Genomic DNA, 17258 nt, shown 5'->3' with positions numbered 1-17258 from the left:
ATTGCTTACCACACAGTGCCTTGGATATTCAAAGAATGTCATACAAACTACCAATACAGAAGAGACTGAATAGACAGTAACAAAGGTGTACACCAGAGTCAAAGTGTTTGGGGTGGTCTCTGGTCTCGGGGGAGCCCTCCAGGAGAGTGAAGGACACTGTGAACATACTCTACTTGCTTCTTGTGCCAAAGAAGGATGGTCACCACGGAGCCACTTTGCACACCTTTTGTGAAGCAGAACATGAGCAAATACAGCAGAGTAGCACTTGTGTCAGAAATAAACCCTGAGCAGAAACCAAAGTTGATCTATTAGTTTAAATCTGCTGTTATGAGGGCCAGTCACTTAGGAGAATTTCAATCTTTAGAAGCAGATGCACAAGGCAGCTGACTAAAAGGATGAACTAGTGGACTTGGAAGCTTTGTGTTTAAACTTGATCCACCTGGTGTTGCTGGGGCTGGCCATGATTGCTTGGAAGCAGCTTGGGAGATAAGTGGCATACAGAGAAGTCCTCCTAGCCACTTGATAAATGTGCAAAACTTTGCATCCAACATCATGCAGGAAATATGCAACCCAAGCTCTGTCGGGTATCCTGCCCGACAGCTGACGGGGCTTGGCGAGATGATGAGTACCAGACGACTCGAACACAAACCCACGAGCCGGGAGTCAAGTCAAGCGAGATCTCATTTATTTCTCTTCAAGCAGTTCTTTATATAGCACCAAGCCACGAGGGGAATTTCCATGAGAAATAGCCTAGCCTATCCGGGATAAAGATCACTAGCATGTAGTTTACAGCCAATCCCAGGCCAGTACATGAGCGTGTGCGGAAAGCTCCTTTAAAGGTAGAAAGGGAAAAACCGCTCAGTCTCCCCACCCATAGTGAATGGGGAAACCACACCTTCCTAGCTTCCTCCAGGCGCCATCTTGACCGTTTTTGCTGAATCACTTTACTTAAAGTTTTGCCTTAGGCCGTAGGCCGCTCAGGCCGAATCTTCTTAGGCGCTGTATAGACACACCCCATCAAAGCTCCATCATTGTTTGCAGAATTACTCTCAAGATAATTGCCAAGGAGTTGGCAAAAGTCAAGTGCTTCACAATCAGATCTTTGCACATCAAATGCTTTCCAGTCAATACAGTCAAAAAGCAATGAAATAGAAATGAGGAATTGCCAAGGATTTCCACTGCAGAATTGAATAAAAGAACATCCCCACTGCCAAGTGCTCTGGAGTCATTCTCTTTCCTGGTAATAAATAAATGTTTTAGAGTCAACAAACCCAGGAGATAAAATTGACAAGGATGTATTACTTTTATTCAAGTTACTTAAAGCAAATGCTCATCACTTCATCATATTTACATGTTTCCCACTGATGAATATCTTCTAAAAGTTTCTAGTTATGTTAGTATAGATTTTATGTTGATTTTAGTGGAACATATATACCTTCAATGAAGGTTTCTTTTGGGTGGGTGCTGGGATTGAACCTAGCCTCTAACATATGCTAGCCAAGCACTCTACCCCCTTTTTTTTCTGCTATGTGATTCTTTAATTTCTTGACACGCACATAAGTGGATTAAAAGGTGTGTTCACTTAGAAAAAGTTGGCTCCAACCAGAGATGCAAAACAGGTTTCAATGAGCTTAGATTTCCTGGCATACTACTATCCCCCAAGGTCGAAGTAATGCATTACCCATTTACAAGTCCACATTTTTGATCCAAGCTAAAGAGCTGGATCAAGAAACTCAGAACAGTCCCAAGAAAACATGGGAAGCCTTGGCAGAGAAACCCAAGGTTTCTCTAGAGTTGTAAGGAGTTGCTAGCCTACTGGAGAGTGCTTTCCCGTGGGTTTCTCAGCATGAGTCCAGACCTCACAGAGCACCTGTGAAGACTGGCCTCCCCACAGACACAGGTAAGCCTCAAGTCCAGGAGGGCGGGTAGGGGGCCATGTAAATGACGACGATGGAATTCAAGGACCAGATGCTGAGATTCCCCTCGTGTCCACAGGTGGATGAGTAGTTGAGCCTAGGTAGTTTTCCGCTTTTTGGCAGATAGCCGCTCAAATACATCTCGTACTCCAGCTGCCTTTCGTTTGAAGAATTTTGTGTTTTGGGCGCTCTCTTGGCCCCATGCCGAGTCGAAGGAGGTGGTGTCCTGATCCACGAGGTGGGTGTATTTGGTGCAACCAGAACTTCCGAAGTTCTTGACCTGCATGACTTTAGGAAGAATGGTTTTGTTGAAGTGATCCTCCAGGGTAGGCACGCTGAAGTCTCTCTTGTATACTTCTTCATCCTCATCCATGAAGAAGGCGCCCTGGTGATAATACTTCTGCAGAAACTTGTATTTGCCCTTGACGGCTTTGTTGGTGATGACTTTGCCGTTCGCCCGAAGCTCAGCTCACCTCTCTTCCTCAGTCAGGTTTCGCATGCGTTCGATTTCTGCTTTCTCCTTTTCAAGCATGAAGCTTCATGATTGAGACATTTTTCTCATGATTTAAATTTTCTGTCCATTAATTCAAATTTTCATGTCATATTTAATGCTTTGTTGATTGTTATCACTATTTAACAGTCTTTTTTTAAAGAAAGGATTACTGTTATAGCTTCATTTTGCTTAAAAATAGGATACAAATCTCATACATGTAATAAAGATCAACCGATTACATTTGTTTAATGACCATTGATTAAAATATTTGATAGGATGCAAGAATTGTTCCAAACCAAGATTTTGAAGCAGGGCACTAGTCAGAGAAAGTAACTACATTAGTTATAAAAATTGCAGTTGTGCAAAATTGTTATCCTGTAATATATATGATATGAAATTAACAGCAAAGCAAAATGTTTCTAAAGAGAAAATTATTTTTTCAAGTCTGGTTATGCAATTTCTTAAATTCAAATAACTAAGTCAGTGATTATTGATGTAAACAGTGTGCTTCTCAAACTTATACAACAGGAATTAAATTATTGGACTGTACTTTCTGCATATGCATTTGAAATTAATTTTAAATCATACGAATAAAAGTAAAAATATGTTGTTCTTTGAACAAAGCACACTATCTTAGAATGAAAAAGAAATGATTAAAAAAGTGAAGTCATATCATGTTATCAATTGGTAAATAACATTATACCAATAAGTATATATATTCTCACTAATTTTGCACATTAGATAACTTTTTCTTTTCGGTACAACCCTATTTTTTTTCTGCAGTACTGAGGATGAAACCCAGGGGCATTCTATCTCTGAGCTCACCCCCAGCCCTATTTTTTTATTTTTGAAACAGGTCTCACTGAGTTGCAAAGGGCCTCACTTAGTAGCTGATGTTGTATTTGAACTGTGATCCTCCTATTTCAGTCTCCAGAATGCTATGAATACAAGCATGCACTGCCAACCCGGGAACCCTATTTGGGGGGGGGGGTACCAGGGCTAGAACCCAGGGGCATGCTACCTCTAAGCTACACCCACAGCCCTATTTTTTATTCTTTATTTTGAAACAGAGTTGTGGAGGGCCTCACTAAGTAGCTGAGGCTGGCCACAAACCTGTGATCCTCTTATCTCAGCCCCCTAAGTACTGGGATTACAAGCATGCACCACCATGCCGGCTCTCAGCCCTACTTTTTATTCTTTATTTTGAAACAGGAGCACCTCACTAAGTCGCTGAGGCTAATTTTAATGAATTTATAAATATAATTTTAAAACAAGGCATTTCTGAAATTCATTCAAACTAGAATTCAAAATGTAACATAAGAAGTTGAAGAGAATATTAGTAAATCATATATCTGATAAGAGGTTAATGTTTAGAAGATGTTAAAAGCCCCTACAGCTTGAAAAAAAGCACTAAATTTTAAACTGGGCACAAGCCTTGAGTACATTTTCTCCAAACAATACAAACAAGTAGCTGACAAGAAGTGTTTTAGAGGTGCTCTAAGTTCAACAAGAAAGCAATTAATATTGCATGATTCCACCTAGTCACAATATATAGAATAGTTAGACCTAAACATATAGAAACTAGAATCATGGGTGCCAAGGGCTGCAGAGAGAGAATGGTCGGTGATTGTTGTGAATGAGTACAAGTTTGATGCAGTACGGGTTTGCACTGAAAAAGTTCTGGAGATAACTTGTAGAACAATGAATATTCTTAACTCTACTGAACTGTATACTTAAAAATGGTTAAGATAAAAAATGCTTGCAATGTGAATTTTACCACAATTTCAAAAGTCAACTGGCATATAATTAATGAGTGAGGGGTGCTGGCTCTGTTGCATCAGTATAGAGCTACAATGTTGATGACCAAATAGGAATGACACAGATTTAGGCACACAGATGAAAGGTATAAATGAACTTCTATTTCTGTCTGCAGGAAGACATTAGGAAAGTGTTAAGCCAGAGTGTTATATAGAAAGTTTTCATGGTTTGAGGTTCATCTAGTGAGAGCAGTGCCTACTAGACTGTCACGTGAGAGTTATTGAAACCCTGTACCAATGCAATAACAGCAGGGATAGAGAAATCCACTCATATAAATGAGTATCTTTTAGAAGTGGAGGGGACTAACTCTAGAAACAGGTGACATCAGTATGTCCTGCATATGACAAGTAAATCAAAAAGAGCAATAAAATGAAACTAAATTGTCGCGTCCCTAAGGCTCTGTCCTGCAGAGCCCCGGGAAAGAACACACAAACGCCGAGTCTGTTGATGATGCTTCCTCTTTGATGCTTCCCCTTCAATGCATACAGCAGGCAAATATATATCAGTCTCATAACCCCTCCCTCATCACTCCACCAACCCCAAGCTTCCCACAGCTAGGGCATGCACATTTCTAACCCTCTCATAGGCGGGCTGGTGGTAGCACGAGGCGCTGTGTCACTGATCATCCGTAGAGCACCTGATAGGGCTCACTGCGCAGGCTCAGGGCACCGCCAGCCTCGTGAGCCTCGTGACTTGGCAACATGTCTAGGCGCCATCTTGAGCCACCACCCCATCCCGGTCTAGCCGAGCAGGCCCTGACACTAAATATCTTTTCTCAGCAGGCCCTGACACTAAATATCTTTTCTCAGACTAGTCGAACTACCAGAAGAGCTTGCCATGGTCCCAATATATCTGGTATTTGGGTGTGTTTGAGTGAGAGAACTACTACAACTTTGAACTCTTAGTCCTCCGGTTTTCATCAGATTCTTTGTTTCTTAGTTGATAAACCTTATGCTTTCACCATTCTCAAAATAATTGGATTAGTTGGTATCAATAATGCATTCTATCTGCTAGTGAGCATCTCAGCTGGTTTCATCATTTGGCAATTATGAATTGTATAGCTATAAGTGAAGATATACATGCCTTACTATGGTAGTCTAGTTTCAATTATTTGGAGTAGATGCCCAGAAGTGGTACAGCTGGGTCATATGGTATGTTCATTTCCATTCCTCTGAGGACCCTCAGATAGGTATTGGTATACACAATGGACTTCTACTCTGCCATAAAGAAGAACAAAATTATATCAGTTGCAGGGAAATGGATGGAAATGGAAATTACTATTCTGAGATTAGTCAGTAAAAAAAAGAGTGGTCAGATGTTTTTCTTCATATGTAGAAGCTACGGAGAAATTGCGATACAGAAGGAACTCCAGACCAAGGAGGAGAAACCTTAGTGAAATGAAGGAGGGGACCTAACTGAGGGAGGCAAAGGAGTTGGGGAAGAAGACTTGAAGAGGCAAATACTTCAATGGGCATCATGTACATACACAGACTTATCAATGCCAACCACGGTGTCATGCACAGGAAGGTGGGGAGGAAAAAGGAGCGAGGTGAGAACTTGAGGAGGGCTCAGTGCATGCTGTGTGCATGTATGTCCCTATCACCCTGAACTTCGTCAGAATGTATGATTACAATGCACAAATACATAAAATATGCATTGTAGTCCTTCCTGTAACCTTAACTACTCAAATGCAAATATAGAGTTTTAAACTTCCCCAGAAGCACAAATATTTCTTTATGTTTTAATATACTTTTATTGATACATTATAGTCTCACATCTCAAGAAGCACAAATATTTCTAAATAGATATATGGAAAGAATAAACATGTATCCAGAGACTTAGGACAAAATTATATTAGAGAAAGATAAATTAGTAAAAAATAAAACAAGAGAGAGCTGGGCACAGTGGCACATGCATGTAATCCCAGTTCTTAGAAGTCTGAAACAGATGGATCACAAGTTAGAGGGCACCCTCAGCAAATTAGTGAGACTCTGAGCAACCTAGTAAGACCCTTTTTCAAAATAACACACATACACACACAGAAACAAAAATTAACAAACAAAAACTAGGACTGATGGTGTAGCTCAGAAGTAGAATCCCAGTGGGTTTAGTCCCCAGTACCAAAAGAAAACAAGATAGGAAATATTTCAACTTTGAAACTGATGAAATGCTTAATACACTGATGTCAGGAGTAACTTAGTCCTTTAAATTCTTATTTTTCCTCACATAAGAGGGAGGAAAGATGGTGTTGTCTTTCTCTAGCTTTTGGTTTTTTCTCTATGGAGACAAAATACCAGGTTTCCAAATATGCCATGTTTTCTTTTTTTCTTTCCCTCCTCCTCCTCCTCCTCCTCCTCCTCCTCCTCCTCCTCCTCCTCCTCCTCCTCCTCCTCCTCCTTCTCCTTCTTCTTTTGCAGTACTGGGGAAGCATTGTACCTCCAAGCTACATCTCCAGCCCTATTTTGTATTCTTTCTTTCTTTCTTTCTTTCTTTCTTTCTTTCTTTCTTTCTTGATAGTACTGGAGATGTAACCCAGGGGCCTTCTACCTCCAGGCTATACTCCCAGACCTATTTTATATTTTATCTGAAAACAGGGTCTCTTAAGCCAGCTGAGGCTGGCTTCGAACCTGCGCGATCCTCCTATCTCAGCCTCCCAAGCGCGGGGATTACAAGCGAGCGCCACCACACCCGGCTTCTTTATTTTTTTGAAACAGGGTCTCACTGAGTTGTAAAGGGCTTCACTTGAACCACAAACCTCCTGTCTCAACATGCCAAAATGCCGAGATTACTAGTGTGCGCCACCACGCCCAGCTATGCCCTGTTTTCTAAGATCAATAATAATTATATTTCTCAGTGTCATGAATCAGGAGTGCTGGCCTGAATTGAGGGTCCCCCACATACTGTGTTATCTGACATAGCCTACTAGCATGTTTGTGGCTCTGGAAAATGAAGACTTGTAGAAACTCACTACAGAGAGAACATATACAAGGCAGACATGCAATCTGGAACCAAATTATAGTAACGTCTAGGATATATAACTGTTGGTAAACTCACCAACTAAATCCTTAGGAAGCCAGAGACAGACAGACAGACAGACAGACAGACGCAGTCTGAGGTGGAGAGACTTGTCCTAAATTCAACTGAGGAACATTTAATCATCATCTTGCCATTAATAAATCAACACAAAGAATATTCCATGTCTAGGAAGCCATTCTGTTGGTTAGATATTCAGAAGTGGTATTGCTGGATAATTAATTTTTTGAGAAATAGACATTAACATCCCTTTTGTGCATAGATTTTAAGACAGCCAATATTTAATCAAAAGAAGGTGGAGCTGAGCATTCTGCCTCATTGCAATCACCATATTTGGGAGACAGGGACAGGTGGATTGCAGTTTCAAGGCCTGTCTCACATCTTAAAGAGGACCCTCAGCAACTTAATGCAAATCTATTTCTAAAATAAAATAGGGCTGAGGGTGTAGCTAGAGGTAGAATACCCTAGGTTCAATTCCCATCACACACACACACACACACACACACACACACACACACACACACACACCAAGGAAGGAAAGGAGGAACGTTTAGCCTTCAAAAGACTGATATCAAGAGAACCCTAGCAGCTAATAAAAGGAATCACATTTGAACGGGGTAGGTGGGGAGAACACTGTCCATTCTGCACCTAACAGGAAAGAGCTGCTATTTTCTGAGATCGCCTGCTCAGGTTTTCCAACCCCAGCAACAAGTCACATTCCCTCCATCGCCTGATGACCCCAGCCTTGGTTTGAAAGATCAAGGTTCTCACCTATGTGTCCTGTAATTCCACAATGTGAGTGCCACTGTGATAGGTTGAGCCTGTCCTGAGATTGGTATAAGACACTGAATCCTGACTCATAGGTTTGCTATTCACTATTAGTCCCCCTCCGACCAGATTTCTGATTATCAAATTGACTCTATTTCTGTGACAGCATCTACATGGGGGATTGAGTGTAACTTTTAATTACTATTTCCCAATTGCCTGTCAGTAAACATAATTACCATTGCATGAAGAAATCTAAAGAAGTACTTAGAAAGATTGGGGAGGAAAACTTTTCTGCCACCCACAAGGTACACAAGATAACACAGGGAGGGGCACAGAAGTACAGAGAAACAAAATGCCCGTTCCATGGCTTTGTCAGAGTTTGGGTGCAAAGGAAGGGCCTTTCCAAACGTGACATTCTGGGGAAATTCCACAATTTTGAATAACACCAGCATTCAGGACTTAGAAGAGGGAGATACTGTATAACTTTCCTATTTCCTATTCTTCAACCAAGATTTTCCAAAACTTTATTAACATTTTGTGTGTGGCTGAAGTTCATTTATTCTTGAGCTGTAGAGAACTCCACTGCAGGCATACAAACAGGTTAAATGGACAGTTTATGGGTGGTCTCCTATCCAGAGCCATTATGAATGAGGCTTCTGTGGGATCTCTTGTGAATATATCCTGGGGAACGCATCAAATTATTTGAAGGAATAGACTGGATGATGGGTATGTCTTTCTAAAGATATACAAGCAATTTTCTGATATGAGTACAATTTACATATATTTTTGCAGTACTGGGGATAGGATCCAGGGACATTCTACTTCTGAGCTACACCCCCAGTCCTATTTTTAATTTTTTTTTCAGTGGTACTGGGGTTCCTGGAAGCCCTTCTAACTCTGGGTTACACTCCCAGACCTATTTTGTATTTTTTATTTATTTGGAAACAGGGTCTCTTAAGCCAGCGAGGCTGACTACGAACCTGTGGGATCTGCCTGTCTCCGCCTCCCAAGCGCAGGGATTACAAGGGTGCGCCACCACGCCCAGACTATTTTTAATTCTTTATTTTTGAAACACTGTCTCACTAAGTTGTGGAGGGCTCACTAAGTAGCTAAGGCTGGCCTTAAACCTATGATCCTCCTGCTTCAGTCTCCCAAGTACTGGGATTACAAATGTGTGCCACCATGCCTGGCACAATTTACAGTTTTAACAACCAATCAATGAATTAATTTCTATCTAGTTCAGAGGCATGATGATGACTTAGGACAAGCTTTTATTATTCAAAAGTTTTTTTTTTTTTTTAATTTTATTTTATTGGTGCACTGTATTCATACATCATAGTGGGATACAAACTTTTGTAGACATACATGCACACATCGCCCAGTCAGCCCCCACCCGATCCCCACCCCATTCTCTCCCCATCCCTCCTTCCCATGCTTGGCTTAGTGGTTGACATCTAGTATTATAGCAATTTATCCAAAATTAAAAATGATAATCTCACATAACAGTTTCATTTGTCTGATACCAAGCGTTTGATGATTTAAAGATAGCATTTCAATATTTCTTTTTGCTTTCTTTCTTACTAGAGCATATTTTTTTCTGTTTTTTTAGGTGAAACTATCATATATTTATATATTTATTTTTCAGAAAAAAATCTATCCTAATATGGAATATGAATTCTAGATACCCAAAACGATCTTGAAAAAGAACAAAGCTAGCAGATATATATTTTCTGATTTCAAACCATATAAAGCTACAATAATCGAAACAGTTAGTACTGTTCTAAAGGCAGATATATAGACCATTAGAGTTAAATACAAGCCTAGAGCTAAATTCTTCCCTATGTTGTCAAGTTATTTTTGACAAGGTTTCCACGAACATTTGGTGGTGGAAATAATAATCTTTTAACTAAATATTGTTAAAAAATAATAATTACATGGAAAAGAATAAAATTGGACCTTTACCTAATCCCATATACAAGTATTAACTCAAAATAGATAAAAGACCTAAATATAAATCTTAAGACTATAAACTTTTAGGAGAAAATCTGGGTCATAAAACCTCACAACATTGAAATTGGCAGTGATTTCTTGGATATGATTTCAATGGCACAGGCAACAGAAGAATATACAAACTCCCTAAAAAATAAAAGAAAATATTGTATATCCAAAGACAATGTAAACAGTTAAAAGTTACTAATAGAATTGGATAAAATATTTCCAAATGCTATATCTGAAGGTATATTAATATTCCAACTAGAAATCCTAAAAATTAACAACAATAAAGGCAAACAATACAACTTAGAGATAGGTAAAAGACTAACATAAATAATGAATCTCCACAGATAACCAATCTTAGTTGTCTGTTGGATGGAAACTCTTGTTTCTCTGGTTCTGGTGAGTGTTACCTATTTCTTCTTTGTAGTTAATCTCTTTGAGTATTTTCTCTAGCGCTGGTTTTGAAGACATAAATTCCTTCAGTTTCTGTTTGTCATGGAAGCTTCTTATTTCTCCATCTAATTTGATAGAAAGTTTTGCTGGATAGGAAATTTTTGGCTGGAAGTTGTTTTCTTTCAGAGTTTGGAATATGTTACTCCAAGCCCTTCTGGCTCTCATGACTTGGTTTGGGAAGTCTGGAGTGATTCTAATTGGTTTGCCTCTGAATGTCACTTGGCCCTTTGTTTTTGTTGCCTTTAAGATTCTCTGCTTGGCTTCTACATTGGTCATTTTGACAATTATATGGCGTGGGGATCCTCTTCTCCGATCCTGTCTAAAGGGAGTTCTATAAGTTTCCTGGATCTGTGTATCAACCTCTTGCTCTATATTTGGAAAATTTTCTGCTATTACTTCCTTGAAGAGATTGTTGATCCCTTTGGTATCACTTTCTTTTCCCTCCTCTATTCCAATTATTCTTAGGTTAGCTCTCTTAAGATGGGCCCATATTTCTTCAATGTCAGATTCCTGCTGTTGGATATTTTTTTCTAGATTAGAAACTATGCATTCATTTTTGGATTGCTCATCTTCTAAGAGCGAGATTCTGTTCCCCATGTGGTCTAATCGGTTGTTTGTGCTTTGAATTGAGGCCTTTACTTCATTAATTGCATCCTTTATCTCTTTTTGGCTCTCTCTGAGTTCTTTTCGAAGCACCTCTATTATTTCTACAGTTATTTTCCTGATTTGATCTTCTAGAAATCTCTGATTTTCTGTTTTATCAGGTTCTGATGTTGTGGGGTTGTGCACATTCATTACTCCAGTGTTATTCCTCTTTCCCATGATTTCGGAGGTTTGTGCCTTCTCTGGGTTCTTCCCTTGGGTCACTATGGCTTTACTTAAGGTGCTCTGGATCTCGAGTCTGTATTATCTCAGACCCCACTACTCCTTTACTGGGTTGTATCACAGAGTCTCCGACCCAGGGAGTCGATAGAGGCTGCTTTAAACTATGGGGGGTGCCAGGTTGCACGTTCTCCTATGGTGTGATATCTCTGCCACCACCACTCCCTCACTGGGTCAAGTCCCAGGAGGCCCAATACTGCGATTTCTCCTCTGTGGCCCGCAATTTGACTCACTGTTCTTGAGTACGCAGATGTAGCTGTACTGGACTCGGTGAATTCACTGCTGCTGCCGCCGCCGGTGGCAATATGGCGCCTCTGCCACGCCCTCGGCCATGAGGCTGGCGTATTTTTTCTTCTCTGGTTTTGATTTCCACTCTGAATCCCTGCAGCATGTGCTGAGCTCAGCCACTGGGAGCTTTAAATGCTGTCTGCGCCGAAAGATCCCGCCTGGCTGTCCCGCAGCGGCTCACCTGGCTTGCTGTAGCCGTCCGTTGAGTTCGCCGCTGCCGCCGGCAGTATGGCGCTGCTGCCGCGTCCTCGGGCACGTGTGTCTCCTCTGTGGCCCTGAGCTCTGTTCTCAGTCCGCTTTCTCTCTGGAGCCTGGTGGTTTTTTTTGTTTTTCTGGTGATGGTGTTTTCTGGCTATGAAAGGCACTCTTTTTGTGGTAATGGAGATTGGTTGTTAGCGGGACTCTTAAGCCCCGCTTTTCTCGGTCGCCATCTTCCCGGAAGTCTATTCAAAAGTTTTAAGCATTTGTTTTGGTGCTCCACCTCACATAAAAACAAGATGCTCCCCACAATCTCAGCAGCATCTAACAAAAGCTCTTAAGTACCTAGTCTTTGCTCAAAGCCAAGGATCCCTAGGAAAGAAATTTTGTACACCAGTGCATTTCCTGAGTCCTGACTGTCTTGAGCTGAGACTTTTGAGGAGGAAACATAATTTATTTATTAAAAACACACCACATGGAAAGCATATACTTGTTTGTATACATAGATTGAAACAATGCTAATAAATTGGTCTTATTATTATAGTAAAGTCATTGAGACATGAATGTAAAAAATTCACATTGTCAAGAGAAGATAAATCAGGCAGGAACAAGATGAGGAAATTAAAGGTCATAGTTAGGAGCTACCATTTCTCTGCACTGTTAGAAAATCTCTCTCACTTTCTCTCTCTGAGGCTTTCCTATATGTTTTTAAAAATACACATTAATAATAGAAAAGTATTTATTTGTCCTAATGGACAAATAAAAGGAACAATAAATATTAATCTTATAATGCTTAACATGAGACTAGCTCTTAGCATTTATACACATAAACTTGCTCAAATGTTTTTGTCATAGTTAATTTCCATTGATATAACAAAAAACTAAGATAAACAAGTTAAAGAAGGATGGGTTTATTTTAGCTCACAGTTTCAAGTTCCGGTGCATGCTTGGTTTGCACTAATGCTTTGTGTCTGTAGTAACACATTCTATCATGGAAAACGCACTTCTCAAAGAAAACTGCTCACCTTGTGGTGGTCAGGAAGCAAAGACAGATGAGGGGCTGGTTTCCAAATATCCTCTTTAAGGACTGGCCCTGAATGACACAAATTCCTTCTGCCAGAACTCGCCTCTTAAAGGTTCTACCAGCTCTCAATATTGCCACAAGATTATGAACAAGCCTCTAACATATGGTCCTTTGGGAAACATTTAATAAATGTTGCCTTTTAAATAGGGATAAAATTTAAATCACCAGAACTTGTGACATGTTTCAGAGAAAATTACCTTTTCCTCCAGTAGGAAAAACATAACCTAAAGTCAAGTTTGGTACTACTGATAAGAATGAAAGGGCTAAATGTAGGGAAACAAATTTCTACAAATGCAACGATGCTTATAACCCATAGTCTTGGATTATCAAATAGTGCTATAAAGATTACCAGGATGGAAGAGGCTGAGTAGACAGAGACAAAGGTACACACCAGGATCAGGATGGTCTGGGTAGCTTTGGTCTCAGGGGATTCTCCAGGGGACTGGTGGGCACTGTGAAGATATGCTACTTGTCTCCTGTGCCTGAGGAGAATGGTCACCATGGAACCACTTGCCCAGGCCATGAGAACCAAACACAGGACATCAGTGATGGAGAGCATGAGGAAATACAGTGGGGTTGCAATTGTTCCAGAAACAATTCCTGAGCAGTACCCAAAGTTGAATCTATTAGTTGCATTTCTGCTGTTACGAAGGCGAGTGACTCTCATGAGAATTCTGGTGTTTACAAGCAGATGCAAAAGCCAGGTGATTAAACAGGAGGAACCAACATACTTGGAGGCTCTGTGTTTAAGTTTCACCCACCTGGTGTTGCTGGAGCTGATTGTGATTGCTTGGAAGCAGCTGAGCAGGCATGTGGTTTGCATGGAAGTGCCCCTGGCCACTCGATAAAGGTAGACAGCAAGTTTACATGCTACATCATCCAGGAGATATTGCAACCCAAACTCCATCATTGTCTGTGGAATTCCTCTTGTGATAATAGCCAAGGAGTTGGCTAAAGTCAAGTGCTTCACAATCAGGTCTTTGGGCATCAAATGCTTTCCAGTCAATACAGTCAAAAAATAGTGGAATAGAAGTGAGGAATTTCCCAGGATCCCCACTGCATTCTGGAACAAGGAGAATATCCCTAATGTGAACTCCTTGGGAACCATTCTCCTTCCTAGTATAGATGAATAAGTGAATTAATTAAAATTTTTAGGGTCAACGGCCAAGGAAAAAAATGAACCAGTTTTTATTACTTTTATTCATTTGCTCAAGCAAATGTTCATCACTTCATTATCATTACATATCTTTCTCAGAAATGAATATTTTCTAAAAGTTTTTTGTTTATATTAGTAATATTTTAAGTTGATTTCTGTGGGACATATGTACATCCAATGAAGTTTAATTATTTAGTTTGATGCTGAGATCCAACACAGTGACTCACACATGGTACACAAGCACTCTCCCACTAAGTTGTACCCAAGAACCTGATGAAATTTCATGATTGAGACATTTTTAATATTCTCAAGTTTTAAAATTTCTTCTAATCAATGTCACTAAATTTCAGGGGCTTCACTAAGTAGATGGGTCTGGCTGTGAACTTGTGATCCTCCAGTCTCAGCTTCTCAAGTACTGGGATTATAGGTGTACATCCTTTCCTTTTTAAAAATTAATAATATTTCCTTGTATGTAATAATGTATCACATTATATTTATTTATTCATTTATTTTCTGATATCATCCATAACTTAGTGAGACTCTACTTACAAAATAAGACTGGGGGCATAGCTTGGAGGTAGAATGTCTCTGTGTTAAATCCTCTGTACCATCTCCCCTTTCCCCCAAAAAAGATTCTCACACATAGTACAATATAAATGAACCTTGAGGACACTACTTTAAGCTCAGTAAGAAAGTCAGAAATACTATAAATTCCAAATCTTTGAGTTATATATGACCCTTAAATATAGAAAATACAATGATAGATGTTAGGGGCTGTGGTAAGATATGGGTGAGTTATTTCTGAATAGGTGCAAAGATTCAGGTTTGCAATGAAAAAGTTTGGGAGATAAGTTTTAGAATAATGTATATATAAAGATAAATTAAGACAGTAAATGAAGAAATGGTTAAGATTCCAAATGTATGCTATGTGGGTTTTACCAGAATCTCAAAAAGTAACAAGAGCATTTTATTTTTAAAAAATGAGGATCACTTTTTTTTCCTGAATTAGTATAGTGCTAGAGTTATGGTACCCAGATATGAATGACATAGGCTGAGGCACATGAATAAAAGATATAGATAAGCTTGTACTTCAGTCTGTAGGAAATGTTAGGAAATTGTCAGGCCAGAGTGTTATATGGAAAGTTTCTGTGGTTTGAGGTTCATTAGGGAGAGCAGTGTGTGGTAGGAGACTGTCATGATAGAGCTATTGGACCCCTGGACCATGACAATGACAGAGGAATAAAGAAAGTCACTCATTCACAAGTATTTTCAGAAGTAGTGAAACAACTCTACAGTGACAGGTGACATATGTGTGTCTTGCACATGACAAGTAAATCCAGATCTCTGTACAAACCTATAGAGATTATTTTTAGTAAAAAAAAAGTAATAGGATGAAACTAAATATTTGTCTCAGACTAGCTGAACTATTAAGAGAGCATGTCCCAACCTGTTAAGTTTCTGGAGACAGTATGGGAACTACTACAACTTTTAACCCTTAGTCTTAGGGTTTTCATCAAATTTCTTTCCTTAATGAATAATCACCTTACACTTACACTTTTCCTTAAACAATTTGATTAACTAATAGCAATAATCAATTCCACTCCTCTGTGCAGGACAGGTATTCAGATACAAAATTAGAATTTAGAATTTCTCCAGTTACACAAACATTTTTCAACCAGTGCAGGCATATCAAGAGATTAGGATTATATTAGAGAAAGATAAAGTAGATAAATACATGATAGGGAATATTTAACTTTTGAAACTAATCAAATTGCTTATACCACTGATGTCAGAAATAAATCAGTCCTTATTTAAATTCTTATTTCTTTGAATTAAGTGGAGGAAAGATTATTTTATATTTTTATTGGTGCATTATAATTATACAGCACAACAAGGTATAAAGTGATAGGAATACGGAAGCACCCAACACTTGATATGTTCCTTTCTTGATTACATCCCACTCCCCCCCTTCCTAAACATGTTACTGGAAAATTGATATTGATAATTTTACATATGTACATAGCATTATTTAGAGTGTTCCCTTCATTATGTCTCTGTCCCCCTACTATGTTCCCTCAACCCCCTTCATTGCTCCACTGGAGTCTCTCCTACTTTTTCTGAGGTCTGTTTTGTTATTCAGTTTCCCACTAGCTTTCACATATGAGAGAAAACACACAACCATTCATTTTCTAAGACTGGCAAATCTCACTTAGCATAATATTCTCTAGTTTCATCCATTTTCCTATAAATGACATAATTTTTTATAACTGAATAAAATTGTATTGTGTGTGTATACCACAGTTATATGACCCATTCATCTGTTAATGGATACCTAGGCAGGTTCCATAACTTGGATATTGTGAATTGTACTGCTATAAACATGGATATACATGTATCATTATAATATTATGGCTTTTGTTCCTCTTGAAAGATGCATAGGCATGGCATAGATGGGTCATAGAGTTTTAAAAACGTAACATTAAAAAAGAAATAACCCAATAAATAAATGGGCAATTGAACTTAATAGACACTTTCAAAATAAATAAAAATGGACAATAAATATATAAAAAGAATTTGTAACATCATTAGCAATCAAGAAATGCAAATCAAATCTACAACTAGATTTCATTTAACTCCAGTTAGAATGGCAATCATCAAGAATACAAAAAATCATAGAGGCTGGACAGGATGTGGAGAAATAGGAACCCATATACATTGTTGGTGGAACTGCAAATGAGGACAGCCATTATGAAGATAAGTGTAGAAAATTTTTGTCTTCTCTAGGTCTTGATTTTCCCCTAAGGAGATACAATATCTCGTTTCTAAGCATGTCTTATTTGCTTTGAGCAACAATAACCTCATTCCACATAATGTCATGAGTCAGCAGTGTTGGTCTGGATTGAGAGTCCCAACATAATATGCTATCTGTCATCATCTGCTGCCATGTGTTATACTATCTGTGTCCCTGAAAAAATGAAGATATAAAGTCTTCACTAGGGAGAGAAGATCAGATCAAAGAAATACAGTACAGCCTGTAAGGGAATTATAAAAAATACAACTTTATCCTTAAGGAACCAACCACATACATACACACACACACACACACACACACACACACACACACACATATATATATATATATATATATATATATATAGAGAGAGAGAGAGAGAG

General features: G+C 39.1%; 1 protein-coding gene and 1 pseudogene across 2 annotated transcripts; both read right to left on the bottom strand.

Moving 5' to 3' along the window:
- Window positions 1-2013: 2013 nt before the first annotated feature.
- Window positions 2014-2448, bottom strand: LOC308268672 (microfibrillar-associated protein 1A-like; annotated as a pseudogene). Its single transcript has one exon. The product of its transcript is annotated as a microfibrillar-associated protein 1A-like (transcript).
- Window positions 2449-13121: 10673 nt separating this feature from the next.
- Window positions 13122-14036, bottom strand: LOC308268671 (vomeronasal type-1 receptor 4-like; the record flags this gene model as incomplete). Its single annotated transcript, XM_080703781.1, has 1 exon — window positions 13122-14036. The coding sequence occupies one exon, from the start codon at window positions 14034-14036 to the stop codon at window positions 13122-13124; it is 915 nt and encodes a 304-aa protein (XP_080559907.1).
- Window positions 14037-17258: the final 3222 nt, after the last annotated feature.

The sequence above is a fragment of the Muscardinus avellanarius genome (genome assembly GCF_963383645.1).
Source record: "Muscardinus avellanarius genome assembly, chromosome: 10".
Classification (NCBI taxonomy): Eukaryota; Metazoa; Chordata; class Mammalia; order Rodentia; family Gliridae; genus Muscardinus; species Muscardinus avellanarius.
This window is presented reverse-complemented; position numbering and strand designations above follow the sequence as displayed.